We start from the raw sequence: 12456 nt of genomic DNA, 5'->3' as shown, positions 1-12456 counted from the left end.
TTTTAAATATGACTCAAAGCATCCCTTTGAGTCATATTTATTCATAAATATTCAAATTTATTTTGTTTTAAGAGTACATAAATGGACCTTATACATATTTCTTATTATGAATACATCATTAAAATAATTGCAATTAATTCAAGTAACCATGTTATGCATAGAAACAAACTCTATATTAAACATTTTGAATCAGCAGATACCAAAATATAAAACATCCAAGTCTTGAAAATCCCTAAAAAGATTGCCTGAGCAAAGATATAACAGGTTGACTTGATGTTATCCATTGTTTAACATATGGTTATTAGTTGAATGGAAACATTAAAACACCGTTTATATTGTAATATAATGTAAAGTCTCCACCAGAACAGAGATTTTTAGGTTGTTGGATTGATGATTTTGCCGAGCATGAGTATGGCATTAGAGTTGCCCTCTACAATAGCAAAGATGAACGGCCGGTTGACCGTCACTTTATGGGGAACCGTTTCATCTTCAGTTCTGTTCTGAACCTCAGAACCTCCTTCTGTCATCTCAAACACAACCTTGTTGAGGACCTGTATGATATATGGAGGTTACTGTTGTCATTTGGTTTACAGTAATGAAAAGAACCATGTGGTTATAAAGGTTACAGCTGGTCAGAACTGGTTATAGTCAGATTTTACTGGTCCTAATTGATTTTAGTTTGCTCTAAACAGAATTTTACCTTATCAACGGTGAAGTTCTCCTTGCTGCTCAGTCTTCTGAAGTTGGCATCTGAGCCCATGAGGTATTTTTCCACTGCCATTTCAGATAGAACTGATCTCAGGTCTGTCACAGCAGTCAAGGAGAATTTGGGCAAAGATAGTTCCAGATTTCTGGCAACACGAACAAGTAAATCTGTGATTGGTCTTTGAGGTCATTTTATTAACCATTTCCAGTGTGCGCTTTCTCAGAACAAACATGTACTCACATTTCTTTTAGGTTTCGATGCCATGTAGGTATGACTGTTAAGAGCTGCTTCTCAATGTCCTGCAGACTAGCTCCCTCATGAGGCAGCACTAGTAGCATATAGGTTCTCTTACTGAGACCAAGCTTGACTATAGAGCACTTCCTGCCAACATCATTGAAGTACATGTAGTTTCCAGTATGCATCATGAAAGGGACTTCGACACTTGAGTTCTCATGAGTCCAGAACTTCTGATCACTGGTTGCTTCAGGTTGGAAAGCAGTTTTCCAGTTACCTGGAAAAAGTTACAAATTTTAATATGTTTATTTTATTTCATTTAATTTTATTATTTCATTTTTGGAGTGCCTCAGTGAGTCTATTTCCTACATTGTTTTCTGTTGTTTTTCAAAATCCCAACCTACAGCAGGTGATTTATTAAATTGATTTCATTTCAGTTTTGAAGTGCCACCACGAGTCTATTTTCTATATATATATTTTTTTTCTGTTGTGCCTAACAATAAAAATAGGCTACTATTTTTTTTCTCCCTCTCAATGCTCGATGGGGTATTTTAGCCACTGAGGCACTGTTTTTGCACCCCCCTCCCCAAACAAAGAAAAATTTAGTTTTTTTAAAGGTAAGTGATTGCAATTGATTTATTTTAGCTACATTTTAATAAACAAATTTAGTTGACTAACTTTCAACATTTTTCTTTTATTTAAATGTAGCTAAAATAAATTGTTTGCAACCACTTACCTTCAAAAATTTAGTATAATTATTTTCAGTGTACTTAGTAATGCCACTAAGTCTTTCAAGATTCTTCATGAAGTTTATATAGAATATACTTAAGATTTAATTAAATGTTAAATCTTAGGATTACATGTAAGGATTACATTTTTTAATCATTATTGAATCACTTACCTTTAAAATGCACTGAACTAGCAAACAACAGGTCTGTTTTTTGAGTAACACCCTTAAACAGGTCCTTAACCTTGCTGTCTGATGTTTTCTGAATAAAGTTGTTCACCTGCACCTCAGCTTCCTTTGCCTTTGAGAAGTCCACTGCTCGGACAAAAGAGTCATCTGAGAAATCTCGTGTTCCACGTAAAAAGTCTTTGGAAAGGTCAGCGTCACTGTTAATGAAAGTCCACACGAGGGTCCTGAGCTCATTTCGTGATTGGTCTACTTGCGCGCTGATAGCCTGGAGCGTACGCAACACTGTGTGTCCATCAATGAAGTATGCACAGTCCGTCTGTTCAGACTCCAGGTTGAGTCCTAACAGCTGTTGGTAGGAAAGAGCAGTCTTTTTGGATGCTCCCAGGTAGAGGGTCACCAAAGCCCCAAAGGCATTTAGGGGTGACAGCAGTGTGTTGGTATGCTTCTGTGTACGACTAAGTGCCTGGTACATGCGTAGCCCGAGAGAATTCTGCAGTTCTGCTAACACAGCAGTCCTTTGGGTGAGGTTTTTCAGGTTCTCTGTGGTGCTGCTGGATCGTGGGTCTGGCTCAGTGCTGTCCTGAAGAGGAGTCAGTGGATGGACAGTTTCGATGGGCTTGTGTTCCTCATTCTGGATAACCTCACAGCTGATGTTTTCAGAGCTAAAGAGGTTGAAGGGGTGAACATACACTCTGTTGGCTGTTCCCATTGCAAAGCAGGAAACTATTAAGAGAGCGAGGAACATCTTGTTCATCTAAATGGGAAATCCTTCCAGTGTGCCTATTGGATATTAAACTGATTTGATTATGACATGGACTTGCCATTACATGAGAATACTAACAAAGCTTACCACATATTACATGGAATTATAATAGACATATCAACACTTTTTTGCACAGAACCAAAAGGATGCCATTTTTGGTTAATCGATCTCTCCTCTTCCACCCCCATTTTTCACAGAATAAATTGACATGTTTCTGCTTTACGGCAGGTCTATGTACTAAGCTGTATTTGAGGGCAATAACCTTAATGAACCAAAGAGCAGAGAACACATGACTCAGATAAAGAAGCAAAGTCAAACGATTACATTCCAGTTCAGCTTAATCGAAGTTCAAAACGCTCTTAGATAATATGATGCAGAGTATATAAAAAAAAGAAATTAATGCTTTAGTCACAGAAAAGACATTTAGAATTTTACAAAAGATTTCTGTCAAAATAAATGCTGTTATTTTAAACTTTCTTTTCATAAAAAAATAAAAAATCCATATATATAAATGTATTACAGTCTCCAAAATATATTAAGCAGGACAAGAGCTTTCCTACATTATTTTTTTTCTGTTGTGTGTAACAACATTATGGGCAATTATTGTATTTTATTTTATTATTTCCCTTATGAAAATAAAAATTGCATGTAGTTTCAGTTTTGTCTGTTCGGGGAATTTGAGCAATTGTTTTCACTATTAAAAAAATTAACAAAATTATTGAGACTTTTTTGCCCATTTTTGTTGTTACACTTATTACCAGATTCAAATTCAAAATGTAGTCTCCACAAAAGTGTTTTCAACATTGATTCAAATACAAATATTTCTTGAGCACCAAATTAGCAGATTCCAATGATTTTTTAAGGATTGTGACTTTAAAAATACAGTTAAAACACACACACACACATATATATATATATATATATAGTTGTTTATGTAATAGTGCCAAAAATTAGAGTCCAAAGTCCCAGAGCAAAACTGAGATGCAGTAATATGTCTGGATCAGTTATCAATGTAAAGCGTAATTCAACTAAGCCAAACGTTTTATCAGGATCATGTAATGATGACTCTTTAATCACAGGCATAGATAATCAGTCATAAAGGTGTGAAAAAAGATAAAAAGACAGATCTCCAGTTTACCTTCAGATGCTTTGCTGATTCAAGAGCTGGACTATGGTGGACTGAGGGTCTAGCCAGTATTTAAATAACATTGCATGATGACCAGTCCACTTAGTTACACATTAACACAGTATTGAGACACTCAGATTTCCCCAATGTTCAGCTTCAAACCGGCTTCTGTGTGTTGATAAACAACTTCATAAGAGGAAACCACACACTACCACACACTATTTACTTAAACATGATGTCAGACTGGTCGGTGGGGAGAGAACATTAAGATATAGACGTGACTTTCATAAGATGAAAAACAGGAAACTGAGTGAGTCATTTAAGCCCTTATGAAATTGTCTAAATACATTCTTCAATTTCCACCCTAAATGTAAAGTATCCCATTTCAAAAGTCTTAAGTAGGCCTATTCAGTTTTTTTGTATTATTTAGGAAATCATACAGGTAAGTTACATCTGCAATACTGTTACTTTAGTACAATTCCAAACCAAACATTCTTGTCCTGAGTATAGAACGGGGTCATCTTACCCTAAGTAGTAGCCTATATGTTAAATATATTTTTAATATTATGATTTTGGCAAAGTATTATATAGCTACATAAATGCAGAATAATAAACAAACAAACAAACAAACAAACAAAATCTCCGTGACGTCTCGCCCGCCCCCCACAGGCATGATTTGGTACTGCCTGCAGCTGTAAAGAGCGTGACCTCAGTCTTCCTCCGGATAAAAGCCTTTGTAGATGATTATCGTTTTGATGGAGGTGTTTCCGTTACTGTCTCATTTGCTGATGTAATAGAGAGGATTATTTTGCGTAGGAAAGACAAGCACAACTTCTGTTGAGACTCAGGGAGTAGTAGCTAGTCGACTTCGTGTTTTTGAAAGTTGAGTTCTCCTAAACAGGTGAACAGAGTTCCTCATTGCAACCGATAAACGGACGCGTTAAGCTCTACTGACAGGATTTAGCATCATATTTGATCAGCCTCACCTTGACAACAAGATTACAGGATACTGAAACAAATCTATATTTTTTTTCTAGAAATAAAAATACAAGCAAAACAGCGGAATGGCGGGGGAAGAGAGTTTTTCATACCTTAAGACATTTCCCCAGGTGTTTCGAGTTCGTTCTTTAAGTGACACTTCAGCTTTTAAATCCAGAATATTGACCAGACTCCGTTCAGCCTGCTCAGGTAGGATGATGTTTATTTATTTTGCATTTTATTTTTATTTTTTTAATCAAGTTAATTTGGTATCAGGCTGTGCTGGTGCAGTGATGCCTTTATCGGTAATGTTTGGTTCACTCCAAAGACTAACCTGTTTACAGAAAGAATATTTTAAGACATGATAAATGTTGCTTTTACATTAATGTTCTTCAATTTACTTTTGTTTGTTTGTTTTCTTTATTTTTCAAATGTCTAAAAGGTTCATGATGTGCATTGGGTGTCACCCCAAATATCAAATATGTTCTTCCATTGACTGAATCTGATGACAATATATTGATATTTATGTGTAACATAAGACTAGGTGTGTAAATTACATCTGGTGGGCCTAAATGCAACATATTGTCCAAGCATTGGTTTCAATTCAAAACCTTGCACTTAAAGTGTGATGTCTCTTAAATTCAAGGTTAAGATTAGCTAGTTTAGTCAAATAACAAGGGCTTAAATAAATAACATGAATTGAAATCTTAATATCTTTTATGTTTCTTTTGTTTGTTTTGTTTGATCCAGTCTGTTCTTCCATATTTTGTGGCTGCTAAACTCTGTAATTCTTATACAGTTTTGTACATGCTTATACTAAAGGTTTTGCTCTGTGGTTTCTTGTCCTACCACGTAGGAGAGATATAATTTCTAAACCAACTGTAATTAGTAAACCCTTTCAGAGAAAGTCTGGTTTAAATGTTATCACCCACATTGTTCTGTAACCTTTAAATCATGTTAACCCAGCTGCCTAGTTGTCTGACACATTTTTTTTTTAACCACAATCACTGTAAATATCAAAATGAGAGGTGATCTCACATGGAAAGTTTTTAGATGTACTGACAGTGGAAAAGCTTATAATATTGTTAAGCTCCGTATAGTTCTGTTTTCATATGACCATTTTATTGTTCAGATATCCAAGGCAAATAAAGGATGGTTACATGCATGTCTATTTTCAAATGGCCTCTATGCACAATCCTCATCTTGCAGCCAGTTGTCTTGTTAATGATATACAACATCACGTCTTTGTATCACTTAATGCACATCTTTGGTAGTGTTGAGCTGAGTGAGATATCTTTGGAAATGACAGTTTAAAACCACTTCCTGACAGCTCACCTTTCAGTTAACCAAGCTCAAGCTTTTTTTGTTCTGTTGTTGGTCTAGATTTAAATTGAGTCCTTTATCATTTTTGTAGCGAGTTCTGTATGTAGGCCGCATATTCACAGAAATAGAGTTAATGTTGTATGAATTCAGTTAAAGTGCATCATGTGTCTGTGAACAGTTAAAGATTGGCCTTCATGCTCACAGTTCAATACAGTTTAAACTTGACAGCATTTGTGGCGTGATTTCAAGTACAGAAAATTATTGTGACTCATCCTTCAGTTTAAAAAAAGGAAAAGTCAATTTTGATCATTAAGATTGAAAATTAATTCTGTTTTAAATTACACGAAAAAGACTGAAGTCTTGTTACTTTACAATCATTTAAATGCTATTTGATATTTTTTATTAAATTCAGTTTTTATATTTTGAATTACTTTTGACATTTTTCCATATCAGTTTAAATTTTTATTTTAAAGTTTTAATAATTTTGCTGTTTTTGTCATTTCTAGTCGTTTTGTTTTTTTAAATACATGTTTATATAGTTTTTGTTCTTATTATTTTCAGTTTTAGTTATTTTAGTAAATCTAGTTAAAATTAAATTAGTTAAACTATATTAAAATATGAAATGTTGCCTATATATATAATTTTTTTTTTTTCAGTTAACTTTTTTTTTTTTTTTTTTTTTTTTTTTTTTTTAGTTTCAGATTTAGATTTAGTTGGCTATAATAACCCGGGACTCATGATGACTTAGAACTAGTGTGACTAGTTATAATGGTAATGAAAACCCCAGTAAGCAACATTCTTAAAAAATATGTAGTGATACCATAAATAGCTGTAATGTACTGTAATCTGTAAATCACTGTTTACATTAGCAAACTCCATCCACTTCACTAGCACACAACAAGAGGTTCATCCTAGAGAAGTTTTCCCAACGGTAATGAACAATTTGGAAAACGTATTGATTAAACTTAAATTATAAGCAGCATTACTGGATAATTAATGTGAGTGCTTCTTGGAAAAATACAAGCATTAGATTTCGTCTTTTGTTTACTTTCATTGCAGTAACAATATAATATTTTGCAGGATACTGTAATACTGCATTTTTTATAAAAAACGAAAAATGTAAATGTTGTAATCAACCTTATTCCTGTGACATGCAGTTGACTTGTTTTTTGTGCTGCGTGATTGAATAGATTTTAGTGCTTTTTTGCACTGCAGCTTCACTGCATGTCCACCAGGGGGTGGTTTCTTTCAGATTTTTCCAATGCAATGCATCAGTTCTTGTCAGTATTGCTCTGAACCCTGTCTGATGTCTAAGAATGATTCTGTGCTGCAATGTTTTAAGTCTAACCCCATGACTGTTTTTCACAAAGCCTCACATTAATAATTCATAATGTCTTGTTTGTGTTCCTGCAACCACTTAATGCTACTTAGTGTACATCTATTTCCTCTGCCGGCATCCCTTCATGATCTATATGCAGTCTTTGCAAAGATCCCGTCATTGTGTTTTGAGAGAAATTGACACATTTAAATATACATCCAACGGTAGTTTGCATTCAACGCAACCCGCACTTTATCCTTCACATTGTGTGACACGGTAAAAAGGCACTGAGAGAAAGCCTCCTCGCTCTCTGTTTGTTTGGATTAATTTGTAGGTTTTGCCTCCTTTGATGCTGGTGTGAGGATATGTGTCGTCTCTCTCTGCACACAATTAGTCACGTAATGACACCGAGATGGAGGCCGGCGGAGCGGATCTGCCGAGAGAGGCTGCCCTTTTCTAACAATGTGCTGGAGACAGAACTCATTAAAGAACCTTTTCTGTTCTTTACCCTCTTAAAAGCTTGTTCCTCTCACCTCTGGATGAATTTGAAACAGTCTTTGAATAGAGTTTCATGGCAGAGAGAATGCCAGTAGAGACTTGGCATATTGAGCTCATTCTGTCTGTGATAAAGATGATATAGAAACTTTTATGACAGTTGCTTTTATGGAAACAAACCATTTACATGCACATGATTAGTTTTTTTAGTTTGATCAGCTTTTATTTGAGTTCTTCTTATAGGAGTGTAGAAATAAAGAAATGGAAAAATTACATATAAAACTTTTCAATGGTACTGTAAATGGTTTAGTAGGTACAACCCACCCACTAAAGGTAAACAGATTCAAACAGAAGCTAAAGAACATAGTGATAACTTTCTTTTTGATTGAAGTAGATGCAAATGTGCAAATCAATGCTTGTAATGACTTGTAATTAGTGCTGTCAAACGATTAATCAATTAATCGCATCCAAAAAGTTTTTGTTTACATTATATATGTGTGTGTGCTGTGTATATTTATTATGTGTATATATAAATACACATGCATGTGTGTATATATTTAAGAAAAATGTTATGGTTGTTTATAATATACATTTATATGTGTGTTTATATATACATAATTAATAAATAAACACAGAACATGCACACATTATGCAAACAAAAACTTTTATTTTGGATGCGATTAATCACTTGACAGCACTACTTGTAATGATGTAATTTAGATCACTAAGGGGCCAGCAAAAATTTTTTTAAAGAAGTGAATACTTTTATTCAGCAAGGATGCTTTAAAATGATCAAAAGTAACAGCAAATACAATTACAATCTTACAAAAAAAAAAATATTTAAAAAATGCTGTTATTTTGAACTTCCTATTTCTTGAATCACTGTTTCCACAAAAATAAAGCAGCACAACTGTTTTCAACAGTGATAATAAGAAATGTTTCTTGAGCAGCAAATCACCATATTACAATGATTTCTGAAGGATTATCTGACACTGAAGAGTGAAGACTGGAGTAATGGCTTTATCACAGAAATAAATGACATTTTAAAGTACAGCAAATTCAAATAGAAAAGAGATTTCAAATTCTAATAATATTTCAAAATATTATTTTGGTTTATGTATTTTGACCAAATAAATACAGCCTTGGTGAGTATAAGAGACTTCTTTCAAAAATAGTAGTGCATGTTCTTTGCTCTTAAATATAAAAAAACTTATATATATATATATATGTATATATATATATAAAAATTATAAATAATATTAGCACATACAATGGTGTGAAAAAGTGTTGGCCCCCTTCCTGATTTTTTATTTTTTTTGCATGTTTGTTACACTTTAATGTTTCAGATCAAACAAATGTAAATATTAATCAAAGATAACAGAAGTGAACAAAACATGCAGTTTTTGAATGAAGTTTTTTATTATGAAGGGAAAACAAAATCTAAACCCACATGGCCCTGTGTGAAAAAGTGCTTGCCCCCTAAACCTAATAACTGGTTGGGCCACCCTTAGCAGCAACAACTGCAATCAAGCGTTTGCGATAACTTGCAGTGAGTCTGTTACAGCGCTGTGGAGGAATTTTGGCCCACTCATCTTGGCAGAATTGTTGTAATTCAGCCACATTGGAGGGTTTTCGAGCATGAACCGCCTTTTCAAGGTCATGCCACAGCAATAGGATTCAGGTCAGGACTTTGACTAGGCCACTCCAAAGTCTTCATTTTGTTTTTCTTCAGCCATTCAGAGGTGGATTTGCTGGTGTGTTTTGGATCATTGTCCTGCTGCAGAACCCAAGTTCGCTTCAGCTTGAGGTCACGAACAGATGGCCAGACATTGTCCTTCAGGGTTTTATGGTAGACAGCTGAATTCATGGTTTCATTTATCACAGCGAGTCTTCCAGGTCCTGAAGCAGCAAAACAGCCCCAGACCATCACACTACCACCACCATATTTTACTGTTGGTATGATGTTCTTTTTCTGAAATGCTGTGTTACTTTTACGCCAGATGTAATGGGACACACACCTTCCAAAAAGTTCAACTTTTGTCTCGTCAGTCCACAGAGTATTTTCCCAAAAGTCTTGGGGATCGTCAAGATGTTTTCTGGCAAAACTGAGACGAGCCTTTGTTATTTTTGCTCAGCACTTTTTTTTCAAACACTTTTTCACACAGGGCCATGTGGGTTTGGATTTTGTTTTCCCTTCATAAAAAAAAAAAAACCCTTCATTTAAAAACTGCATGTTGTTTACTTGTTATCTTTGATTTAATATTTAAATTAGTTTGATGATCTGAAACATTAAAGTTTTGAAAAAACATGCAAAACAAAAAAATCAGGAAGGGGCCAACACTTTTTCACACCACTGTATGTAAATAAATAGCATATTCATTATGCTATTTAATAGAATAAATGGCTAAAGACAACTTAACTTAACAAATGGCCAATGCCAGCATTTGTGACAAGAAATTAAGAGAAGAATGTGTTTGTTTTAAATTATTTGGAATATGCTGATTATCGTGTGTATATAATATATCACATTTTAATAGCTATAGATCAAGTAAACATCTTTAAAGGCTTAACCAGAATTTAGACATTAATCTGACAATCATGTGCATGCAAGGCTGTCATTACTGTTGACTTTGTGGAGTAGATCACCGTTTAGGTATATATAGTTTTTTTCTCATAGGGGCATGAATGCTCTTGCTTTATGTCCACTGGTCTGATTGTCTCCTTCTCTCATTCTCCCATTCTCCTTTTCTTCTTGTTCATGTTCAGCTTGCTCTTTGGTAGGAGTGTGAAGCAGCTCTATGCGTCAGACAGTGTGGGCGTTCTCGGCAGACACACAAAGAGCACATGTGAAGATGGGCCATCATGCCTTTTATCTGTAATTGCTATGCTCCGTTGTATTTTTAGAGCTGAGAGGATGGCATCTGCATTTATTCAACATTTTATCAAAAAGGTGTTCATTTACTGATTTATGAGCGTTTTGAGACATACCATATTATCCATGAGTCAACCAGTAGGACAATATCTCGGTATGGTTTGTCTCGGTATAGTTGCAGTTAAAAAAGCAATTATGCAAGGTATTGGTTGCGTGATAATGTAACCTGACATTCGTTATTTGCTGCTTTTATAGAGTGTAAATCAGTGACAGCACTGTTACTTGAAAGACTTGAATGTTTCCACCACACCATGTGCTTTTCTCTCAGCACTGGCTAACTTAAATGGCAAAAGGTAACCTAACTGGGTTAAAATATCACAGTCTAGTTTCACAATATCCCAAAAGCACACAAGACAATCTCTGTGTGTTGCTATGATCTTGTAACAGCAATAGTGCTGTTTCAACAACACAGGGAGCACTTAATTAATTGCTCTCGGAAGTGCTGATTGGACTTTGACACCACTTTTTTTTTTAAAGCAAACATCCCCATTGATGTGCGTTATGCTTAGTTGAGATTACTAGCATTAACTACTACTTAAGACCTCTAAACTATGGACCAGACATTCAGTCTTAGGATAAGGTTTGTGTTATTGCTGTGTAAATGCATTTATGCCATCTCTGAGCAGTATTAAACTATGTAACACCGAATGCCACTTCAGAGCTGTTTTTGTGCTACCTTTGCCATGTAAATTTGACTGCATCTCAGTGTTCACTTAAGGTGTCTTTACACAGCCAAGTTAATGCTGCTTTGTTCCTTCCAAGGGGGTTAATAAAGGCCTTCCGTATTCAAAACTTTAGAAACCGTAATCTCTAGCTTCTGCTAACTAACATGGTTTATAAAGTTTTAAATATGGATATTTTTCTAACACCGATGCATCGCTTCACTTCAGAAAGCATTTATTTACCTCCTGGAGCCATGTGCAGTACTTTTTTTACTGGATGGATGCACTTTTTTTGGTCTTTAAAATCTCAACAACAATTCACTGCCTTTATAAAGCTTGGAAGAGCTACAGTAGGACATTTTCTAATATAACTCTGATTGTATTAGTCTGAAAGTCATACACCTAGGTTTGATGGCTTGAGGGTGAGTACATCATAGGGAAATTTTCATTTTTTGAGTGAACTGTCCCTTTAAATAAAGAGTAAAGGCATAATGCTACATAAAAGCCAGACTAGATAAAGCCTGCTCTGACCCACCTCAAAACCTACTATCAAAGTATATTGTAATATATTGTAATTGCTGCGTAAATGCATTCATGCCACCTCTAAGCAGCATTAAACAATCTGTAAAGACACTTAAACACATCAGAAGCACTTCTGTGCCACCTTTTCAGTGTAAATTTGGAATTATACAATATCATCCAGTGAACTCATGTGTCCTGAGAATAGTGCTTCTGCAGTTGCTTTGACCAATGCTAAGAAAATGTTTAGGTTCATGTGAGCACTCAGCCTACAGGGGTGAGCTTTAAAAACCTACTCTCAAGCAGTGATTCATCCTCTCTGAACTGCTGCCAATTCTTGACGTTAGGTTGCAACACGAAAATAGATTTGCAAGAAATTGTTACAGATTCTCACCCACGAGTAACGCACCCATCAAGCCCACTTGTGGGAGGCCCTGCCCGGCTTGACCCCGACGCAGCTTACTTTCCTTTGGAATGTAGCACT

The 12456-nt window shown here is 35.1% G+C and overlaps 2 protein-coding genes across 2 annotated transcripts in view; one reads left to right on the top strand and one right to left on the bottom strand.

Moving 5' to 3' along the window:
- Positions 1–44: 44 nt before the first annotated feature.
- Positions 45–3919, bottom strand: LOC306884356 (angiotensinogen-like). The gene is made up of 5 exons (XM_079440145.1): positions 3758–3919; positions 1842–2636; positions 947–1217; positions 701–851; positions 45–551 (listed from the first exon to the last, which is right to left on the bottom strand). Exons 2-5 carry the CDS (start codon positions 2608–2610, stop codon positions 375–377), a joined length of 1368 nt encoding a protein of 455 aa, XP_079296271.1. The 5' UTR covers positions 2611–2636; positions 3758–3919; the 3' UTR covers positions 45–374.
- Positions 3920–4446: 527 nt separating this feature from the next.
- The window catches only part of LOC306884350 (phosphatase and actin regulator 2-like), a 36956-nt gene continuing 28946 nt past the window's right edge, over positions 4447–12456 (top strand). The window contains exon 1 of the mRNA XM_079440137.1: positions 4447–4933. Coding sequence (XP_079296263.1) covers positions 4810–4933 — 124 coding nt within the window. The 5' untranslated portion in view covers positions 4447–4809. The remainder of the gene's footprint in view (positions 4934–12456) is intronic.

Source organism: Barbus barbus, assembly GCF_936440315.1.
Source record: "Barbus barbus genome assembly, chromosome: 18".
NCBI classification, from domain to species: domain Eukaryota; kingdom Metazoa; phylum Chordata; class Actinopteri; order Cypriniformes; family Cyprinidae; genus Barbus; species Barbus barbus.
The sequence above is the reverse complement of the archived record's forward strand: the minus strand, read 5'-3'. Positions and strand labels throughout refer to the sequence as shown.

Excerpts from the sequence above, each read along its gene's own strand:
- LOC306884356 (XM_079440145.1), bottom strand. The coding sequence starts at position 2,610 with ATGAACAAGATGTTCCTCGCTCTCTTAATAGTTTCCTGCTTTGCAATG. Across the intron at positions 1,218-1,841 it reads TAGTTCAGTGCATTTTAAAG|GTAACTGGAAAACTGCTTTC; the intron begins GTAAGTGATTCA and ends AACTTTTTCCAG. Across the intron at positions 552-700 it reads AGAACTTCACCGTTGATAAG|GTCCTCAACAAGGTTGTGTT; the intron begins GTAAAATTCTGT and ends TATATCATACAG.